At 62.4% G+C, this 19,051-nt stretch overlaps 2 protein-coding genes across 2 annotated transcripts in view; both read right to left on the reverse strand.

Moving 5' to 3' along the window:
* The window catches only part of Kcnq2 (potassium voltage-gated channel subfamily Q member 2), a 38,015-nt gene extending 37,374 nt beyond the window's left edge, over positions 1–641 (reverse strand). Inside the window, exon 1 of the mRNA XM_090352738.1 lies at positions 346–641. Within this exon, the coding sequence (XP_090208864.1) occupies positions 346–641 (296 nt within the window). The remainder of the gene's footprint in view (positions 1–345) is intronic.
* An 8,027-nt stretch (positions 642–8,668) lies between these two features.
* Eef1a2 (eukaryotic translation elongation factor 1 alpha 2) lies at positions 8,669–18,380 on the reverse strand. The gene is made up of 8 exons (XM_090352633.1): positions 18,272–18,380; positions 17,125–17,325; positions 15,779–15,958; positions 15,022–15,318; positions 12,685–12,835; positions 11,508–11,764; positions 10,321–10,555; positions 8,669–8,906 (listed from the first exon to the last, which is right to left on the reverse strand). Exons 2-8 carry the CDS (start codon positions 17,266–17,268, stop codon positions 8,779–8,781), a joined length of 1,392 nt encoding a protein of 463 aa, XP_090208759.1. The 5' UTR covers positions 17,269–17,325; positions 18,272–18,380; the 3' UTR covers positions 8,669–8,778.
* Between the last annotated feature and the right edge of the window lie 671 nt (positions 18,381–19,051).

Genomic DNA, 19,051 nt, shown 5'->3' on the forward strand with positions numbered 1-19,051 from the left:
AGGGGCGGCGGCAGGGGAGAGGGGCTGCAGCCCGCCAGGAGGGGGTGAACTGGGGCGGTAGTAGGACCCCTCCCCACCTCTGCAGTCCAGAAGCTCACAGGAGAGCGAGCGCCTGGCCCTCTCCCGGAGCCCCCAGCCTCACCGCTCTCCCTTCCCCGGCCCTTTGTTCGCGCAGTGGGCCGTGGGGAGGGGCCTCGGGGGCTGGGGCGCAGCGCACGCACCCTGCCGGGTGGCCAGCCCGGCGCCCCCACCGGGACCCCTGCCCTTCGCTTTAGGCTGGGGCCGCAGCGCCGGGCCGGGTCCGGGCGGGCGCACTCGGCCCCGCCGCCCGCCGCGGGCACTCACACGTAGGCGTGGTAGATGAACGCCCAGCCGCGGGGCCGCTCCAGCACGTTGTAGAGGAAATTCTGCAGCTTGCGGTAGAAGGCGTTGCGCTTCGGGGGCTTCCCGGCCCCGGCGCCGCCCGCGCGCGGCTTGCTCAGGATGCTGCCGCGCTTGGGGGCCTCGGAGCCGGCGATGAGCAGCGCGCCGTCGCGGGTGGAGTCCGGCGCGCCGGGGTCCAGCCCCACGAAGCCCACCTTGAGCTTCTTCTCCCCGCTCGGCCCGGGGTACACGCCGCCGTTGCGCGACTTCTGCACCATGGTGCCGGGCGGCGCCCCGGCCGGGCGCGAGCTCAGCGCGGACGGCGCGCGGGGGGCGGCGCGGGCCCCAGCCCAGGCCCCGGGCCCGGGAGCCGCATGGCCCAGGCGAGGCGGCGGCGGCGGCGGTCCTGCCGGGCCCGGCCGCGCGCGGGGACGCTGCGGGCACCGCGCTCCGCGCACCTCGCTCCGCGCGCGGACGCTCGCCGGCCGGGGGCCGCGCTGACTCCGCCCCGCGCCGTCCCGCCCCGCCCCGCCGCCCGCGTCGACTCCGGCCCCGCCCCGCGCCGCCTCGCGGAGCGCGGAGCCGCCGGACCCCGCTCCGACCCGGGCATCCCGCCCTGCGCTCACCCCTGCGGGGCCAGGTCCGCATCGGCGCCCCTCGCCCAGCTCCGGGGTGGGGCGCGGCGCGCAGGGACCCACGCTCTCGGAGTCCGGGCAGACACCCACGGTGGGTGCCCAGGGAGCGTCTGGGGCGCCTTCCCGAGACACCGTTGGAGGTTGGGCCGAGGCGCGAGTGGCTCTCAAGATGGCACGGCCTGGCCGGCGCCGTGGCTCACCCTGTCATCCCAGCTACTCAGGAGGCTGAGATCTGAGGATCCGGGGTCCAAGCCAGCCCGGGCACAAAAGGACCTGAGGCTCTTAGCTCAAGGGTAGGGCGGTAGCCTTGAGCTGAAGAGCTCAGGGACAGCTCCCAGGCCCAGAGTTCCAGCCCCATGACCCACACAAAAAAAAAGATGACATGGCTTTCACAGAGGCCAGGGAGCAAGCAGAGAGGTCGAGGTAAAAACCTCTACCAAGGGGCCGGGAGTTTGGCCTAGTGGTAGAGTGCTTGCCTAGCATGCACGAAGACCCGGGTTCGATTCCTTGGTACCACATACATAGAAAAAAGCCGGACGTGGTGCTGAGGCTCAAGTGGTAGAGCTCTAGCCTTGAGAAAGTCCAAGGACAGTGCTCAGGCCCTGAGCTCAAGGTCTGGGACTGGCAAAAAAAAAAAAAAAAAAAAAAAAAAAAAAAAAAAACCTCTACCAAGGGGCCGGGAGTTTGGCCTAGTGGTAGAGTGCTTGCCTAGCATGCACGAAGACCCTGTACCACATACATAGAAAAAAAGAAAAAAAAGAAGCTGGAACTGGTGCTGAGGCTCAAGTGGTGGAGCTCTAGCCTTGAGAAAGTCCAAGGACAGTGCTCAGGCCCTGAGCTCAAGACCAAGACTGGCAAAAAAAAAAAAAAAAAAACACCTCTACCAAGGAGAAACCAGCTTGGAGGCCTGGAAGCCCTAGACTTTACTTTGCAGACCCCCAGAAGGCCCCTTGGCAGAGGCAGGAGCTCACCAGAGAAGCATAGAGGCCACAGAGATGTTGAGCCAAGACACAGGACACAGTCATGGACAGGTGTCCCCCTGGGATGGGAGAATGTGCTGGGACCCGAGGGCCTCCTGTGAGCCTCCCCTGGGACCTAGGAAGCCACCTCTGCGTCCTGCCAGCTGACCACTCAGTCCCAGCACCACACCCCCCTCTGCATACTGGGAAGCGGGGTGAAAGCTGTATCACCCGACTCTCTCCAGCCTCCTCCCACCTCCACCAGCACCACAAGATCTCACTTTTTAAAAATACATATTATTATTAGTATTATTTTAAGATGCAGCCTGGAACCAGGCAGCTTGTACTGTAATCCTAGCTATTCCAGAAGCTGAAGCCTGGAGGATTTCAGTTCAAAGCCAGCCTGGGCAAAAGAGTCTCTGAGACTCAACTCCCAGTAATTAACAACTTTTTTCCTGCTGAGGAGAAGCCCTGGGCTTGCTGCCTCCTGCGAGAGCAACTTCTCAGGTTTGAGGTCAGAGCTGGTTCCCAGGTGTTCCCAGTACCTCTGGCAGGTGCTTGACACTGAGCTGAGGGTCAGGCTCAAAGTGCTTGAGTCCTGGAGCGTCGGGAGGCTCCACTCCCTCCGTTTTGCCTTTCAGAAGAAAAGGAGGAGCCCTCAGATAACTCCACAACCTCCTGGGAGCTGTTGAACATGCAAGGGGTGGGTACAGAAAGAGACCTGGCTTGGTGTTCAGTGGTCTGTGTGCCCCCTGGCCTTGTGTCCTCTCCGCTGCCTGCATTAGCAGCTTTGACACATCCAAGAAGGTTCCAGAGCGTGACTCCTGCATCAAGGATTAGAACCCTCTGCTTCCTCTATTTAGAATGTCCTCCCTCCCAGTGAGCCACCTCATCAATCATTTATGCCCTCAGTGTTGTGCCTCGCCACAGTGGGGCATGAGCTTTCAACAGCCTGGGTACCCCTTCCCCCCACCCACCTGCCCACAGCTCCATGAAGCAGATCCTACAAACTCAGCGGTGTGCTTCATGCAGGCAACAAGAACTCCATTTCACTTGGAAGTAGATGGGGAAAGCTTTCAGACACAAGCCACCTTTGCCAAGGCTGCATCGACAGGACTCCAGAATTGGGGAGTGGAAAAATTAAAATGCACACGACGCCTGGCTCCAGCTGGAGTGCCCTGGTCTAGGCAGTGGGCTGCCTTCAGCCGCGCTGCAGCCTCGGGGCCGGGAGCTGTCCCTTCAGCACCCCGGGAACCAGCCTGCTCCTCTGAGCCGGAAACCTGCCAGCTTCTCCTTCCCCGACCCTGCCCAGCTGCTGGGGTTCCTGCTAGGAAGCCCAGGTTTCACGCCCCAGGTCCCAGCTGTCAGGTGTGTGGCATCCATATCCATGTTTGGTCCCCCTGGCCGGAAGGGCCAGTGGCCCCAGTAAACAGCACATCTTGACCCCCTCCCCATCACCTCCTAACAGATAAAGGAGACCTCCTCTCCAGATAGCCTTCAGGAAGACAAAGGAGCCAGCTGGAGCCCGGAGGGGAGAAGCTCTGCCAGCCAAAAACAAACAACACTTAATTTGGGGAGATGAGAGGAGACAGGTTCTCAATCACTAAGTTGGGCCAGAGCTGCTGCTGTTTCAGTCCTGTAATTTAGACAACAGGAAGTGCCTACCCAGGCAGAAAGGCCCAGCCACCCCCCCCAAAAGGAATTTTCCATTATCAGGGGGAGGAAGGACTGTGTCCACCTAGCACATGAAGAAGAGCAGGCAAATAGGGGAAAGATGTAAGATATGAAAGCATTGATTTTTTTTTAGACATCTTGCACTAACGCCTATTGGCTAAAGTCAATAGAAATTTAATTTATAGTTTTTTAAGAAGAACCAGAGCTCTCAACAAGCTCCCCCGGGCTTTGGCAAACAGCTAATTGCACGAGGAAATAGACTTGTGCTTCCCAGACTCATGCCTTGACAACAGAAGCCCCTGACACAGGTGACAGCCAAGAAGCAGAGGTGGCCCTGGAAGTGGCCAAAGGCTGACACCTTCTGAAGAGGGCTGAGGGCCTCCAGGGCTCTGCTCCTGCGCTAGTCCAGGCAGCTCCACACCCGAGACCCTCCTTTGTCCTAAGGGGAACTTCCACACTCCTTCCCACTGCTCCAGGCAAGGAAAGAAGCAGTATGATGGTCTCTGGTCTGCTGTCGTGGGCTTGAGGGCTGCGGAGGCCTGGTGGCTGTGACCTCACCGCCCACGCTCCATGCCCACGTTCTTCTGGCACTTTGACATTATCCAAATACTTTCCAGATCCAGGCCCTCTGGCCGCCTACTCTCAGAGCATCCCAACCCCTGCCCCAAACTCCCTCCTGGCACACAGTTGCCTTCGTGCCCCTTCTCACGAGGGGTTCCCTCTACCCAGAATACTGTTTCCTGTTTGGCGTCAGTGGCCGCCTCTCCCCAGGGGTGCCCTGGCTGACAGCCTTGCCCATCGGCCCCTCGCCCTGCCGTCCCGCCCCCTGCTCTGGATCCTCACCAAGTCAGAAACTGCCACTCACTTCCTTGTCTGTCAGATGCTCACCCGGCCCCTGCCACGTGGTCAGCCGAGGGCCTGACAGCCCCTCACCGCCCAGGCATCTAGCGAGAGCCATACCCACCTTCACTAATGAGTAAACGGTGGCTTTGATCTAGAGTCAGCCTTGCTCTGATCCTCCAGCAGGACATGGGCCAGGGGGTGGCCCAGGCTTGTGTAGCTCAGGGTCACTGGGTAGATGTGGCAGTTCTCAGGGCCTTGGAGACAGCTCCTGAAGGCAAGCATTCAGCTACCTGCTCAACACCGAGCCCTGGCTGCTGTTAACCTAGACACACTGAGTGCCCCACTTGCCCAGATGTGCAGTAGGCTTGAGCTAGCCAACCTGGAGCAAAGCAGGCGTAGGTGGGGGAAGTGGGGCTAAAGCTGGGTTCACGCTGCAGAGAACGGCCCCCAGGTAACACCAAGCCCTTGAGTCCAAGCTGGACTTGATATTTGTGTCTCGTGTTTGTGGACATCTTAACTAACACTAAGTATTGGTGGAGGAAGCAAGACCACGGGGAGTGGGTTGTGGGGTATGGCCCCATGGAGCCGCCAAGCCGTTTTAGGGAGAGACCAGAGGCCTGGACTCCTTCTCTACTCTGCCAGATAAAGCCCAGGAAAGGGCATTCTCATGGAAAAGGGAGACAAGAATCACAGCAAAGAGTGTGAACCCCACCCCAGGAAAGACAGGAAGGGCTCTGAGCAGCCATCTGCTCGCAGTGTTAGGGTGGGCTCTGCAGCTGGGCTCCACAAAGCGCCCGCAGGGTTTTCCTGCTGTTTAGCTCTAGCTGCTAGAAAAATGGTGCTGTGACAGTGTCACAGAAGGAACATGTGTGCCTGTGTTTCACAGGAGGAACTTGAGTGCACATGTGGTCTCTCTGAACCTTGGTTTCTTCACCTGTTAAGTGAGAGGAAGACAGTGGGAGGGGGTTTGTGAAGCACTTAGAAGGGTGCCTTGCTCTTCTAGAACAAAACAGAAAGGCATTATGTAAGAATAAGCAGGCTGCCTCCAGGCTGGCTGAGCACAGCTCCTCAGGCTCTGCCTTCCTCCACCCTTAAGCAGATCAGAAACACTTGAAGCAGCCAGGACCGTGAAGGGGCCAAAGGCAGCCTGCACGCCAGCTGCAAGCAGCCTCAGCCTTGGGGGAGACAGGGAAGAGCTGCCTGAGCCCAGGGCGCCAGCCACACGGCCCCTTCACACTCAGAGCAGCTGGCTCCTACCCTGGCGCTGGCTCACTGGGCACTGGGAGCTGCTTCGGAGCTGAGGAGGGAGGAAGGGCTGCTGGGCCTGGAGCTGGGGCACAGCAGGAGGCAGAGCCTCAAAGGAGCCCTGAGATGGCAGTGGGGAGCAGCTGGTCCAGCGTTCCTCTTCATCTCCGCCTGGCTAGAACAGCTGCAAAGGCTTCAGGGTGACAACACTGTGGCCCCTCTGCCCAGGACCACAGTCCTCCCAACGGGATGCCCCTCTCAGATCCCTTGTCCCTCAGCTCTGATGTGTGGTCAGTCAGTGCCTGGTCCCAGTGCCCAGTTCAGAAACAAGTCAGAGCCCCAGCGCTGCAGCTGCAATGGGGACCAAGATGTTGCCCCCGTCAGAGTTTGTGGGGGATGGGCACAGCAAGGGCCCTCCCAAAGGTCAGCGGGAAACTGCCAGGAGCCTGTGCACGTGCACAGACACAGGAGCTTAGCCCAGACGTCTGCCTCCTTCAGTCACTTCCCCTGCACATCCTGGCACCCTTCTTAGGTTGGCCCAGGCTCTACAGCAAGGCTTAGAGCCCTCTAGGCATCCAGCACAGAAACTTACCTCACCCCAGAAGACGAGCCCAGGGCCTAGAAACCCTTCCAAGAAACCTCAACTTGCAGACCACCACAGCCAATGGGCACTCCTCCGTCCTGGACTCCACTAGAAACCAGGAGGGCCCTGCCCTGTCCTCACCTCCTGGAGTGTGCCTGCCCAGTGTGTGCCAGCCTGGCCTAGCACCGACACTGGCCAGCAGGACAAGTAAACTGCACAGCAGGCTGGCCTACCTGAACTGCAACGTCTGGGTGACGGGGCTCCTGCAGGAGGCCGGAGCTTGAGATGGGGGGAGGGGGGAGCTCCGAGGCCCCCTGGGTCTGTACACAGGGGTTTTGTCCAACTCCAGGCTGGAGTCCCATCTCAGGGTAAGAAATGTCTTGTTTGAGCCCACATGGGCCAAGTGTGTAAGGTCAACTTCCTCGCTAACTGGTTCTGTGGCGTCACATTACATCCTGGGGGACAGGCTAGGGGTCCAGGAAGCAACTGGTACCCTTGAGCAGGGTCCTCAGACAAACTACAGGACACTCAATCAAGCCAAAATTTCAGATGACAACTAGTACCTTCTCAGTGTAACTATGTCTGTGTGTTTGTGTGTATGTGTAGGCCTTGGCCCTTGAACTCATGGCCTGGCCCTGGCCCTGAGCTTTTTTGCTCAAGGCAAGCTCTCTACTATTTGAACCATGATGCCACTTCTTTTCTTGGTGATTCATTGGAGAGGAGTCTTACAAACTTTCCTGCCCCCGGGTGGTTCTGAACTGTGACCCTCAGATCTCAGCCTGAGTAGCTAGAATTACAGGTGTGAGCCACCAGCACCCAGCTGTCCCAAATACCTTATGCTAAAAATGTATTTGATATCTGAAGGTTGGCGTTTTCCTGGACATCTGCTAACCTGGCCACCACCCTGGTGTTTCCAGGTGACCCACGTTGTCTCCACCCCCTATGCTGCCTTCATGAGGTGCTGAGGTGGGCCCATCCCCATTCTGAGGTTGGGTGGAGACAGCAGCAGCCTTCTGCAGACTCCCCTGGACAGTGGTCTAACTCTGTGGCTGGCAGAACCGCCCCTCACTCAGTCTGTTCCGCTTCCATCTGCCCAGTGTTGAGGGCTGAATGCCCACAGGTCTAAAGAACTTGACACCTGCAACTTGTGACAAGGACTTTGTATGCAAGAAAGGACCTTGCTGATGCGTGTGAGATGGCGGGTCTTGTGGCAGGAGAGCCTCCAGGGCTCCAGTGGGGCTGACTACAGGTGGGGGGGGAGGTGACACCACCAGAGAGGTGAGGCCCTGTGACCACAGAGCCTAGGGTGGGGCTGTCAACTAGGGCCTGACCTGCTGCTCCAGAACCTGCAGCCTGGAGTGCTAAGGATGGGGCCTGCCTGGAGCACCTTGCTCTGCAAGCTGCCCACTTGAGCTGCACTCCAGAGACCACATCGTGTGTGGCCATCTGTGACAGGGGCCCTGGGAGGCTAATGCACTGAGACCTGTGGGGGGCCTGTCTGCACAACCTTCAGGGACTGCTGCCATCCAACCCCCCACCGCAGGCAGCTAGCCTGGGTGGACCAGGAACAGGACCAGGAGACAGCCAACAACCAGCCTCCAGCCGCAGCAAGAAGAGCAGGCCTGGGCCTGAGGAAGCTTCCTGAAGCAGGGAACCCACAAAGATGAGCCGATGAGCCGTGCTCACCCAGGGCAGGGCAGGGCAGGGCAGGGGGCAGGGGGCAGGGGGCAGAGGGTAGAGGGCAGGGGGTAGGGGGCAGGGGGCAGGGCCAACAAGGGGCCACAAGGAGGGACAGGCATTCCCTCTCCCAGGCGGAGAGCGGGCGGACGCTTCCACCTGGCTGGCTGGCCTGAAGGACGAGCGCCCACTGGAGGGGAGCCGTGGGCCTCGGGCTCCGGGAAGTGGGGACCCCGGGTCACCGGGAGGGGCGCCGCGGGGGGCAGCAGCGCACACAGCCGTGGGGTCGCTCAGTTTATTGGGGCACAGGAGCACTGAGCGTGGCGGGCGCGGAAGCCGGGGCGGGGGCGCCTTTCCGCTTGAAGAACTTCCACTGGACCTTGATGGCGAGCATCCAGTCGCTGACATAGAGCCTCTTACAAGCGGAGGTGCAGACATGCGCCTGGCGGGGGCGGGGGCGGGGCCGGGGCTCCGCGGGGCGGGGCCGGGGGCGGGGCCGGGGCTCCGCGGGGCGGCGGAGGCAGGGCCGGGGCTCCGCGGGGCGGGGCCAGCGGCGGGGGCGGGGCCAGCGGCGGGGGCGGGGCCGGGGCTCCGCGGGGCGGGGCCGGAGGCGGGGCTCCGCGGGCCGGGGCCGGGGCTCCGCGGGGCGGCGGGGCCGGGGGCGGGGCTCCGTGGGGCGGAGGGGGCGTGGCCGGTGGACGGCACCGCCCCCGCGGAGGGGCCAGGAACCGGGACGGGGACAGGGACGGGGACGGAGCGCGGCGCCATCGGGAAGGGCCCCGCCGCGGGCGCCCGCGCTTCACTTGCCGGCCTTCTGCGCCTTCTGCGCCGACTTGGTGACCTTGCCCGCGCCGCCGCTCTTCTTCTCCACGTTCTTGATGACGCCCACGGCCACCGTCTGCCGCATGTCGCGGACGGCGAAGCGGCCTGCGGGGGGCGCGGCGTGAACGCGGCGGCCGGGCTGCATGCATACGCACTGGCGGGCGGCCTGGCGCGGCGCGGCGGTCCCGGCGGGCCGGGTCCTCCTCGAGGGTCACTGCGGGCCCGGCTCCATCGCGGGCCTGCCCGACCCCTGCGCCCAGACCACCTCGGACAAGGGTCTCCCTGTGTCCCAGTGAAGGGGCCCCACCGCTCCGCCCGCCCTCCCCGGGCCTCCTCTCGGCTGGGAGGGGTGGCCAGCCCCGGCCTGGCCCCAAGCCCTCCAAGGCTGGGTACTGCCCTCAGTCCACCCCCCAGATGACCAAGGGTGGGTACTGCCCTCAGTCCACCCTCCAGATCACCAAGGGTGGGTACTGCCCTCGGTCCACCCCCCAGATCACCAAGGGTGGGTACTGCCCTCAGTCCACCCTCCAGATCACCAAGGGTGGGTACTGCCCTCAGTCCACCCTCCAGATCACCAAGGGTGGGTACTGCCCTCGGTCCACCCCCCAGATCACCAAGGGTGGGTACTGCCCTCAGTCCATCCCAGATCACCAAGGGTGGGTACTGCCCTCAGTCCACCCTCCAGATCACCAAGGGTGGGTACTGCCCTCAGTCCACCCCAGATCACCAAGGGTGGGTACTGCCCTCAGTCCACCCCAGATCACCAAGGGTGGGTACTGCCCTCAGTCCACCCTCCAGGTCAGCAAGGGTGGGTACTGCCCTTAGTCCACTCCCCAGATCACCAAGGCTGGGTACTGCCCTCAGTCCACTCCCCAGATCACCAAGGCAGGGTACTGCCCTCAGTCCACCCCCAGCTCACCAAGGGTGGGTACTGCCCTCAGTCCACTCCCCAGATCACCAAGGGTGGGTACTGCCCTCAGTCCACCCTCCAGATCACCAAGGGTGAGTACTGTCCTCAGTCCACCCTCCAGCTCACCAAGGGTGGGTACTGCCCTCAGTCCACCCCCCAGCTCACCAAGGGTGGGTACTGCCCTCAGTCCACCCCCCAGCTCACCGAGGGTGGGTACTGTCCTCAGTCCACCCCCCAGCTCCCCGAGGGTGGGTACTGCCCTCAGTCCACCCCCCAGCTTACCAAGGGTGGGTACTGCCCTCAGTCCACCCCCCAGATCACCGAGGGTGGATACTGTCCTCAGTCCACCCCCAGCTCACCAAGGGTGGGTACTGCCCTCAGTCCCCCCCAGCTCACCGAGGCTGGGTACTCTCCTCCGTCCCCTCCAGCTCACCAAGGCTGGGGACTGCCCTCCATGCCTGCTCACCTAGCGGTGGGTACTGCCCTCAGTCCCCCCCAGCTCACCGAGGCTGGGGACTGCCCTCAGTCCCCCCAGCTCACCGAGGCTGGGTACTGTCCTCAGTCCCCCCAGCTCACCGAGGCTGGGGACTGCCCTCCATGCCCGCTCACCTAGCGGTGGGTACTGGGAGAAGCTCTCTACACACATGGGCTTCCCGGGGACCATCTCCACGATGGCGGCGTCTCCCGACTTGAGGGACTTGGGGTTGTCCTCCAGCTTCTTGCCGGAGCGCCGGTCGATCTTCTCCTTCAGCTCCGCGAACTTGCAGGCGATGTGGGCGGTGTGGCAGTCGATGACGGGCGAGTAGCCGGCACTGATCTGCCCCGGGTGGTTCAGGATGATGACCTGACAACACAGGCGGGAGGCCGGCAGGCTGGGTTTGTGCATGGCTGCCAGAGGCGGCTGGCCACGCCTGGAGGGGCTCCGACCTGGGTGCCCGGGTCCCCAGAGCCATGTGCGATGGAGGGGGTCACCCACGGGGCTCCCCTCCAGACCTGCATTCCAGCATCCTTGCCAGTGTGCGAGCAGCCAGGAAACAATAGACACCCGCCTTATTTAAAACTGGGCCAGAGGGAAGGTGAGTGTAGAAAAAGTCAACCTCAGCTATTGCACTTGTTACAACCTATGAAGAAATGATCAAACAGGGTTCAACTTGAAACGTCCCCGTCGGTGCTCTTCAGAGCTGGGCAGAGGTGGCACACTCCTGTCAGCCCAGCTACCCACGAGGCTGCTATGTAGAGGATATGGTTTGAGACTCAGCCAGGCAGAGAAGTCTATCAGACCCCACATTTCCAAAATAACCAGTGAGGGCTGCGAGGTTGGCCTAGTGGTGGAGCGCGAGCCTGGCACGCACCAAGACCAGATCCCGTTCCTCGGCACCACATGCGTAGAAAAAAGCCAGAAACGGTGCTGTGATTCAAGTGGTAGAGCTCTAGCCTTGAGAAAGGCCAAGGACAGTGCTCAGGCCCTGAGCCCAAGCCCAGGACTGGCAAAAAACAATAATAATAACCAGTGAAAAGGAGGGCTAGGGTGTGGCTCGAGTGGCAAAGCAGCAGCCAAGGAAAGCAAGCAAGCTCTGACTTCAGACCACAGTACTGCCAAACATGGATCCCAACGACAGGATACGGCAGGCAGCCTAGGACTGGCTGCGCAGAGCTGCAGCATCGAGGCCTCATGGGGTTGCGGGGGGATTGTCATCTCAGCGCCAGACGACCTGGGAGGAATGCCCTCCCCGCCCGCCATCCCGCCCCCCAGCCCCCTCGCCGCCTCCCCCACCCGCAGCAGCACCCAGGCCCACCTGGGAGGTGAACTGGGCAGCCTCCTGCGGCGGGTCGGACTTGCTGTCCCCACACACGTTGCCTCGCCGGATGTCCTTGACAGACACGTTCTTCACGTTGAAGCCCACGTTGTCCCCGGGCAGGGCCTCGCTGAGGGCCTCGTGGTGCATCTCCACAGACTTCACCTCCGTGGTGATGTTCACAGGCGCAAAGGTCACCACCATGCCGGGACGAAGGACTCCCGTCTCCACTCGGCCCACGGGGACGGTGCCGATGCCTGCGCCCAGGAGGAAAGGGTGAGGGGCTGGCGCACGGGAGGTGGGCCAGACATTTGGGCAGAGGCTGGGAACAGAGGCTGGGGTGAGGCGCGGAGGGAGGTCTTGGGAAAAGCAGGCACTGAGACTCGAACCGAGGTGGAGGTCCCTGGCTCAGTCAGGGGAGTGAAAACCAAGTTCCTGGAGACTCAAGGACAAGAGGAGGTGCCGTGGGGGAAGGACAGCCATTTCCTGCAGCCCTCTCCAGGGACTCTCACCACAGCCAGGGCAGACTAGTGTACCTGGACCTGCTGTGGAGCCCAGGCTCTGCCCACCAGGGGCTCCCCGAGACCAGATGTGGGCTTCTGTCAATGAAGGGGCCTCTAGGACCCCGCCCTTCCCATAGGCTTGCTGACAGCAGACTGTGTGGCTGCCAAGATGGGAGCTTTCTTCCTGGCCAGGGGTCCTCCATGTGTCTCTGAGGCTTAGGCAGCATGAGGGGAAGACAGAGGTGGAGCTATGGCTGGTGTTGTGCTGTGAGCAGCCCCACCCTGCACAGAGAACATCTTTGGCTGGAGTACCCCGGGGGTCTCATCTGTGGGGTTCCATTTCTCTTGTGATCTGCATGTCCTATTCCTGGACTGGGACCTCCGAGGGGAGAAGGGTGAGTCACCTCTGCTCCCACCTCCTGCCACCAGCTCCTGGCTCAGAGCTGCCTCCTGCCTGGATGGAGGGCCACTCTGGCCAACAGTGGGCAGATGGAGGTGAGCGGGTGAGGTGGCTGGGTGGGCGGGTGTGTGGAGGGGAATGAGCAGTCCCTCAGAAGTGGGTGGTGTGAGGAGAAGGCTGGAGATGCGCAGGCTCCTTGCTGGGCCCTGGCCCAGGTCGGGGCACAGCTGAGCAGCACCTGGGCATGCAGGGAGCGCGTGGAGCCCTCACTCACCGCCAATCTTGTACACGTCCTGCAGCGGCAGGCGCAGGGGCTTGTCCGTAGGGCGTGTGGGGGGCAGGATTGTGTCCAGGGCTTCCAGCAGGGACACACCACTCGCGTTCCCTTCTTTGCGTTCCACTTTCCAGCCCTTGAACCACGGCATCTGGTAGGGGGAGAAGACACTGGTGGAGGAGAGGCCCAGCATGGCCTCCCGTGGCAGGGCACCTGCCGGGCCTGGCCCTCAGAGGGTACACCTGCCTTAGGGTTGGCCTCGGAAGGGAGCACGGCAGCCCCAGGCTGTCTGATGCCTGACTTCAACTAATCCAGGGGAGAGGTAATGAGGTTAGGGCCTCTGGGCTCTGCCTCCTGAGCCATACCCTCAACCACGTTTTCCTTGGTTATTTCTGAAGTGTCCCTTCTTGCTCAGACCAGCCTGGACTTAGATCCTCCTATTCTAATGCCATGGAGATAGCAGAACCATGATGCCCCCACTCTCAGCTTTGTTTTCTATTTTGTTCTGTCATTTGGGGTGTGTGTGTGTGTGTGTGTGTGTGTGTGTGTGTGTGTGTGTGTGTGTGTGTGTATGTGCGTGCGCACGCGCATGCATGCACAGGCTCACATGTGTGTTTTAATCCTTGTCAGTACTCAGGGCTTTAAGCTCTTGCTCGGCTTTTTCACTCATGGCTGGTGCTCTATTGCTTTAGCCCTGCCTCTGGCTCTGGGTTTTTGTTTTGTTGTTTGTTTGTTTCCTCCTGTTTAACTGGAAATGAGTCCTCCAGATTTGTCTTCCTTGAGCTGGCTCTGAACCTTGATCCCCAGCCCCCAGCCTCCTGAGCAGCTAAGATGACCAGCGTGAGCCAGAGGCTCCAAGTTTCCTCCTAGCTTTTCACTGGTTGAGATGGGGTCTTGAAAGTCCCTTGCACACGCTAGCACAACCCTACTAACACCCATCCTCCAACTGCAGGAGTCAGCCAGCTCCCTCAGCACTGCCTACACTAGTTTGTGTCTCTCCAGGCACTGGACAACGCACAACTTGCCTCTGTGCTCACGGGGGCCGCCCCGAGGACCCTGGGCCAACTCATCTTCAGGAGGAGCAGAGAGGTGAAGCCTTTGCCCCGCCCACACTTTGCTGTGGTGGTGTCCTGATGCTTGAAAAGGCCCCCGCCCTGTCCAGCTCCTGAAGCAACCAAGCCTGTGGCCGCGACGAGAAAGGGACAGAGGCTGGTCAGCGGCCAAGCTATGGGCTGTGTCTAGTGATGGCCCAGCCCCAGATGCTCCATGGGCACCACGGTATGTCCAGGCTGGGCCCCCTTTCCGGGGGCAGCCAGTGAGTCCTCCCTGCATGGCGCTCCCTCTGGCCCCTAACCACAGACTGAGAAAGACAGGGGCCTTGTGTCCTCCCGCCTTTGTCTTCACAGCGGAGTCCCCAGGTCCAAAGGTGGCTTGCTCACCCTTGGCAATCAGGTCCTGACACTCACCACAAACTCACAGCGAGTGCCAACAAGGGGTCCCTGCTGGCTGCAGGCCGCCCTTGGCCGGCAGAGCTTGCTCGTCCACTGCCACATGCCGTGAGGGTTGGTAGGACCCACAAGCAAATAACACTTAGCTGAGCAAGGTGGAGGCGGGCTGTGCGCCCCGCACCCTGGAGCTCTCTCTCTAGATGGGGCTCCAGGCAGCCTCCGGAGGCTCCAGTTCCATGCCACCTCCCTTAGTTCACACAGCTCCAAACTGGCTGGACCCAAGTGAGGGTCTCCCTAGGAGCACCACCCCGGCTCCTCTCCACCCGGGACAAGCCAGAGCCCCGGGGCCTCAGGCTGTTCAAGCCTGGAGCTCCCCACATGACCTGCCAAGAGCCAGCCCCCACCCTCTACCCAACCCAGGCTGCTGCCCAGTTCTCAGAGACCCACCCACTCCACACCCCAGGGCCAGCAGCCAGCTCGGCCCCATGGCCTGTGACCCGGTACAAAACCCAGCGCGAAGGCCGTGCCTGGAAGCTCCATCTCCCTCGGAGTAGGATTCTGGGGACAGGAGTCACGGCCCTGTGCCTGGCCATTGCTGCCCTTAGAGCCACCTGGGGACCTCCCCTAGCAAGAGAGGTGTCCTGTAGCTGACTGCTGGCCAGCTGGGAAGGCCATCCTCGATGACATCCATGACAGGCCCCTCCCCGGCAGACACCCCTAGGTCGGTGTCTGACACACTAACGCTTACAGAAACCCAGCTGGACCCGGGGAAGCCCTCCGACCCTGCTGGGTCTCTGTGCCTTGTCCTGATGGCGCCTGGCAGCCAAGTGCCCTGGGCTAGGGAGGGGTGCCCCAGTCAGCCCACGCCCCCAGCCCTCCCAGAACTCACATTGGGCGAGGGCTCCAGCATGTTGTCACCGTGCCAGCCTGAGATAGGCACAAAGGGCACCGTGGCCGGGTTATAGCCGATCTTCTTGATGTACGCGCTGACCTCCTTCACGATCTCGTCGTAGCGCCTCTCACTGTAGGCAGGCTCCGTGGAGTCCATCTTGTTGACACCCACAATGAGCTGCTTCACGCCCAGAGTGTAGGCCAGCAGCGCATGCTCCCGGGTCTGCCCATTCTTGGAAATGCCAGCCTCAAATTCACCGACTCCTGCAGCCACGATCAACACTGCGCAGTCCGCCTGCCCAGCACGGCACAGTGAGCCCTGCCCTGCCCAGGCCCCACCACCCAGGCTGTCCTAGGGTGGAGACTCAGGGCAGCCACCTCAGAGGCAGTGGAGGACAGGGAAGCTCACCCCACCGGGGCCTGCCTACACCAAGGAGCCCAGATTCGGGAACTGCTCCACCACCTATGTGATGCTGGGCCCCTCTGGTTCCATCCCCTCTGTCCATCTGTGAACGACCCCAGGCGCCTCTGACTGTGTCATATGTGTGCATTTCTGCTCACACCTCACAGCCTCCCTCCTGTCTTCTGTGTGTGAAGGGCATGGCGTGTGCACACCTGTCCCCACTGCTTGGTCACAGCACACAGTGCTGGTGTCCGTGTAGGCTGAACTCTGGGCCCCTGACCCAGTTCTCAGGGGACTCTATGCCAGCTCTGGAACAAGCCCCAGGGCTCCGCGCAGCCCTCCCTCTGCCCACCTGGGAGGTGCCTGTGATCATGTTCTTGATGAAGTCGCGGTGGCCCGGGGCGTCGATGATAGTGATGTAGTATTTAGTGGTCTCAAACTTCCAGAGGGAGATGTCGATGGTGATGCCTCGCTCCCGCTCCGCCTTCAGCTTGTCCAGCACCCAGGCATACTTGAAGGAGCCCTTCCCCATCTGGAGAGGTGGGGGCAGTGCTGAGGGCCTGGTGGACCTGCCAGGCCAGCCCTGGGCTCCGCACAGCCGATGAGAGGTGGTTGGGCCCTGCCACTCTGACCCCATCCCGATCCCACATGTCCACCCGCAGGTGGAGTGGGGGCCTAAAGCTGACCTCCTTAGTCCCCTCCCTAGTGGAGAGCTCCCCTTCATCTGAAACTGGGGTGCTCCCCCCACCTCTTGGTCATCAAGCAGACAGCCATACTATGGCTTAGGGCTGTCAAATAAAATAAAAGGCAATCTGCGTTATTTTTTTTTTAATCACAAGAAGGAAAGGAAAACCCGGATGAAGTTTTGATGAGAGCCTTGTTCTCCAGAGCCAGCTCGCCCTAGGGAGCTCGGCCCCGCCCTCCACCGGAGCAAGGGCAGGGCCTCCAGGGATCAAAGCTGGCCCCGCTGGGCCAGAAGTGGGCTCCAGAAGCTCCATGGACAGTCTTCTGTCCTTGGGGAAGTGGCTGGCCTGGGAGCATCCACTCACCCCACCCCCTGCTCCAAAGGTGGAGCGACGTGGCTCTGGGGTGAGATGCACAGGGTGGCAGCCCCGAGCACCTGCCTGTCACCAAGGCAGGAGTCGTGCCCCGGCTGTATCCCCAGGCCCCGAGCCCAGAGATAGAGGATGGGGCAGAGAACAGACCCTACTCATGCCTCTTTCCCACTCACCAGCCTCAGCCAGCAGAGGGAACAGCAAGCGAGCCCCGCTCAGTGCAGAAGGCCACTGGAACTCACTCAGGCAGCCTGGACAAGCAGGCCTCCCTCCCCAGGCTGAGGAGATGGACGTGGCAGGACAGCTGCCCATCAATCAGCTATTAATAGCAGCCTGAGCCCTCACCTGGCCCCGGGACAAGAGAGGACAGCCCCACGTCCAGCCCAAGCAAAAGGACAAGACTCAAGGGCCTTGTAAGCCCTGGCCCTGCTGTGGGCCTTAGCAGAGCAGGGACAACACCTCTGGCTGAGTCCCCCACGGTGGGCCATGGGGGAATCTGACAGCTCAGTGCCCTAGAAGACTTGGAGAAAACTGCTCATCCTCCTCCCCCCCCCCCGCGCCATCTTCTTCCATCTGACCCCAAGGCCCTTGGCCTAGGAGAGAAGCTGGGCCCAGCCTGGAGCACAGGGCTCCCCACGCTCACCTCGGCTGCCTCCTTCTCAAACTTCTCGATGGTCCTCTTGTCGATGCCCCCGCACTTGTAGATGAGGTGGCCAGTTGTGGTGGACTTGCCAGAGTCCACATGGCCGATGACCACGATGTTGATGTGAGTCTTTTCCTTGCCCATCCTGCCCGCTGTGGGGAGAGGCTAGCGCAGCAGGGCTCCGGCACTGGGTGCGGGGTGCTGGGAGGGGAAACAGATGACGGGCTGCAGTGGGGAACTCACCCCTCACCCGGTCCTGGTGCAGTGGGGTCCCAAGTCCACACCCCAAGGCCTGGGCTGACTCTTCACCCCTCTCGCTCTCGCCCCGTCCTGGCCCAGGTGAGACGGGAGGTTGGCATGGCCCACAGGCTCTCCCAGCCCCACACTGGCCCGGACGCACCGAGCGGTTCACGTCTAGAGGAGCCTCTTCCCCTGGGGACAGCAAGACCCAGCAGGCTGGGCACAGAGTGATGAGTCACCCTGCCCGGCTCCCCAGTGCTCTGTCCTCCATGTCCCCCCCACTGCCACCGGCGCCCTACCCACCTCACCCCCTCTCCGCAGCCCTGGTGACAGACACTGTGCCCATCCCCACCTGCCGCCCCCCGGGAGAGCTGGCCAGTGCGCTCCATCCCCCTCCTCCGGGGAGGGCGCCATCTTCCCTCATCCCCGCATGCAGGCTGGCATCAGGAGACAGGCTGCGTGGTGCCAGACGAGAGCCCAGAATAGCTCAAGCCTCCTCCAGGCTGGGCCGCGGGCAGACAGCAGAGCCGGGCGGCGAGGGGCCCTAGCTGGCCACCCCGGCCAATGCCCCGGGAAGCCTCGGCCCTGCGTGGGCCTCGGGGCCCCCACCTTCTCCTTTCCCCACGGCACAGACCCGGGGCGCAGCCTTGGCCCCATTTTAGAGCCCAGGAGGGGCTGGCAGCCCCCTGGGGTGAGAAGCCCTCCGCCCCGCGCACCGCGCGCCCCTCCCGGCCCCAGCCCGCACCCGCGCCCACCCCGCAGGGCCCAGCTGCCCCAAGGTCACAGCAGCGGATGGTCGCCCGGTCCCAAGAGGCCACCACGCCGCCAAGTAAACAACCACGGCGGGGACCCCCGTGTGCTGCGGGCGCCCAGGGCCGGGAGCCGCGGAGCCGGCGGGCGTCCTTACCGTCCTTTCCCGGAGCAGCGCGCGAGGTCGGCGCGGCGGTTTTATCCCTGCAGGAGGGGGTCCACCTATTGACGTGCGGACGCAGTGCACTGCGCCCTGCGCCCTGCGCCACGGCACTGCGGTACCGGGGAGGCGGGGCGCGAGGGGTGCGGGCGCGGAGGAGGACGGGACGGCGCGGGGGGCGGGGGAGCTGCCGAGATGCCGAGATGCTCGCAGCCGCCGAGGCTGGGGTCTGATGGTCGGAGACAGAACGGTGGCTGCTGCGTCCCCGTAGCGGGGTGCGGGGAGGCCCGCCGAGCTCCAGCTGGACCCGGATGGGGGCTAGGGGACGCCGGCACGCACCCTGGGCTTCTGACGCTGTCGGCCGACCCAGCCCAGAGCCACCCCTCTGAGGCCCTGAACCCCCTGGTATTTAATTCTGGGCAGATGGCCCTGCCAATGTCATAACAGGTCAAATCAGAGCCTCCCCAACTCTGACTTGGGGGAAATGCAGCCCTCCTGTCCTGGGGTGGCCAGTGGGGGTCCTTGAGGGTCCTGGGCAGATGACAGGGACACACAGATGCTACAGGCGAGGCCACTATGTTTCCCAGGACCCTCCCTGTCCATTCCACATGGACATTGGTGCTTTCTGACGCCAACTCAACTGGGTCTTGATCCCTGCAGGGTCTGTAGGCAGGCAGACAGCAGTACACCAGGCAAGTGTGCCGAGAGACGCAGCCCTGTGCCTGAACATCCACCCCAGTGAGCGTCCATGGGGCATAAACAGAGGCCTGGTCCCTG

This window comes from Megascapheus bottae, chromosome 18 (genome assembly GCF_031878675.1).
Source record: "Megascapheus bottae isolate mThoBot1 chromosome 18, mThoBot2.hap1, whole genome shotgun sequence".
Taxonomy (NCBI): Eukaryota; Metazoa; Chordata; class Mammalia; order Rodentia; family Geomyidae; genus Megascapheus; species Megascapheus bottae.

What these genes read in the sequence shown, in the direction of transcription:
- Eef1a2 (XM_090352633.1), bottom strand. Translation starts at nt 17,268, where the DNA reads ATGGGCAAGGAAAAGACTCACATCAACATCGTGGTCATCGGCCATGTG. An exon ending in TGATCACAGGCACCTCCCAG is followed by an intron (nt 15,319 to 15,778) that starts GTGGGCAGAGGG and finishes CGTGCTGGGCAG; the next exon opens with GCGGACTGCGCAGTGTTGAT. An exon ending in CTGCCCAGTTCACCTCCCAG is followed by an intron (nt 10,556 to 11,507) that starts GTGGGCCTGGGT and finishes CTGTGTTGTCAG; the next exon opens with GTCATCATCCTGAACCACCC.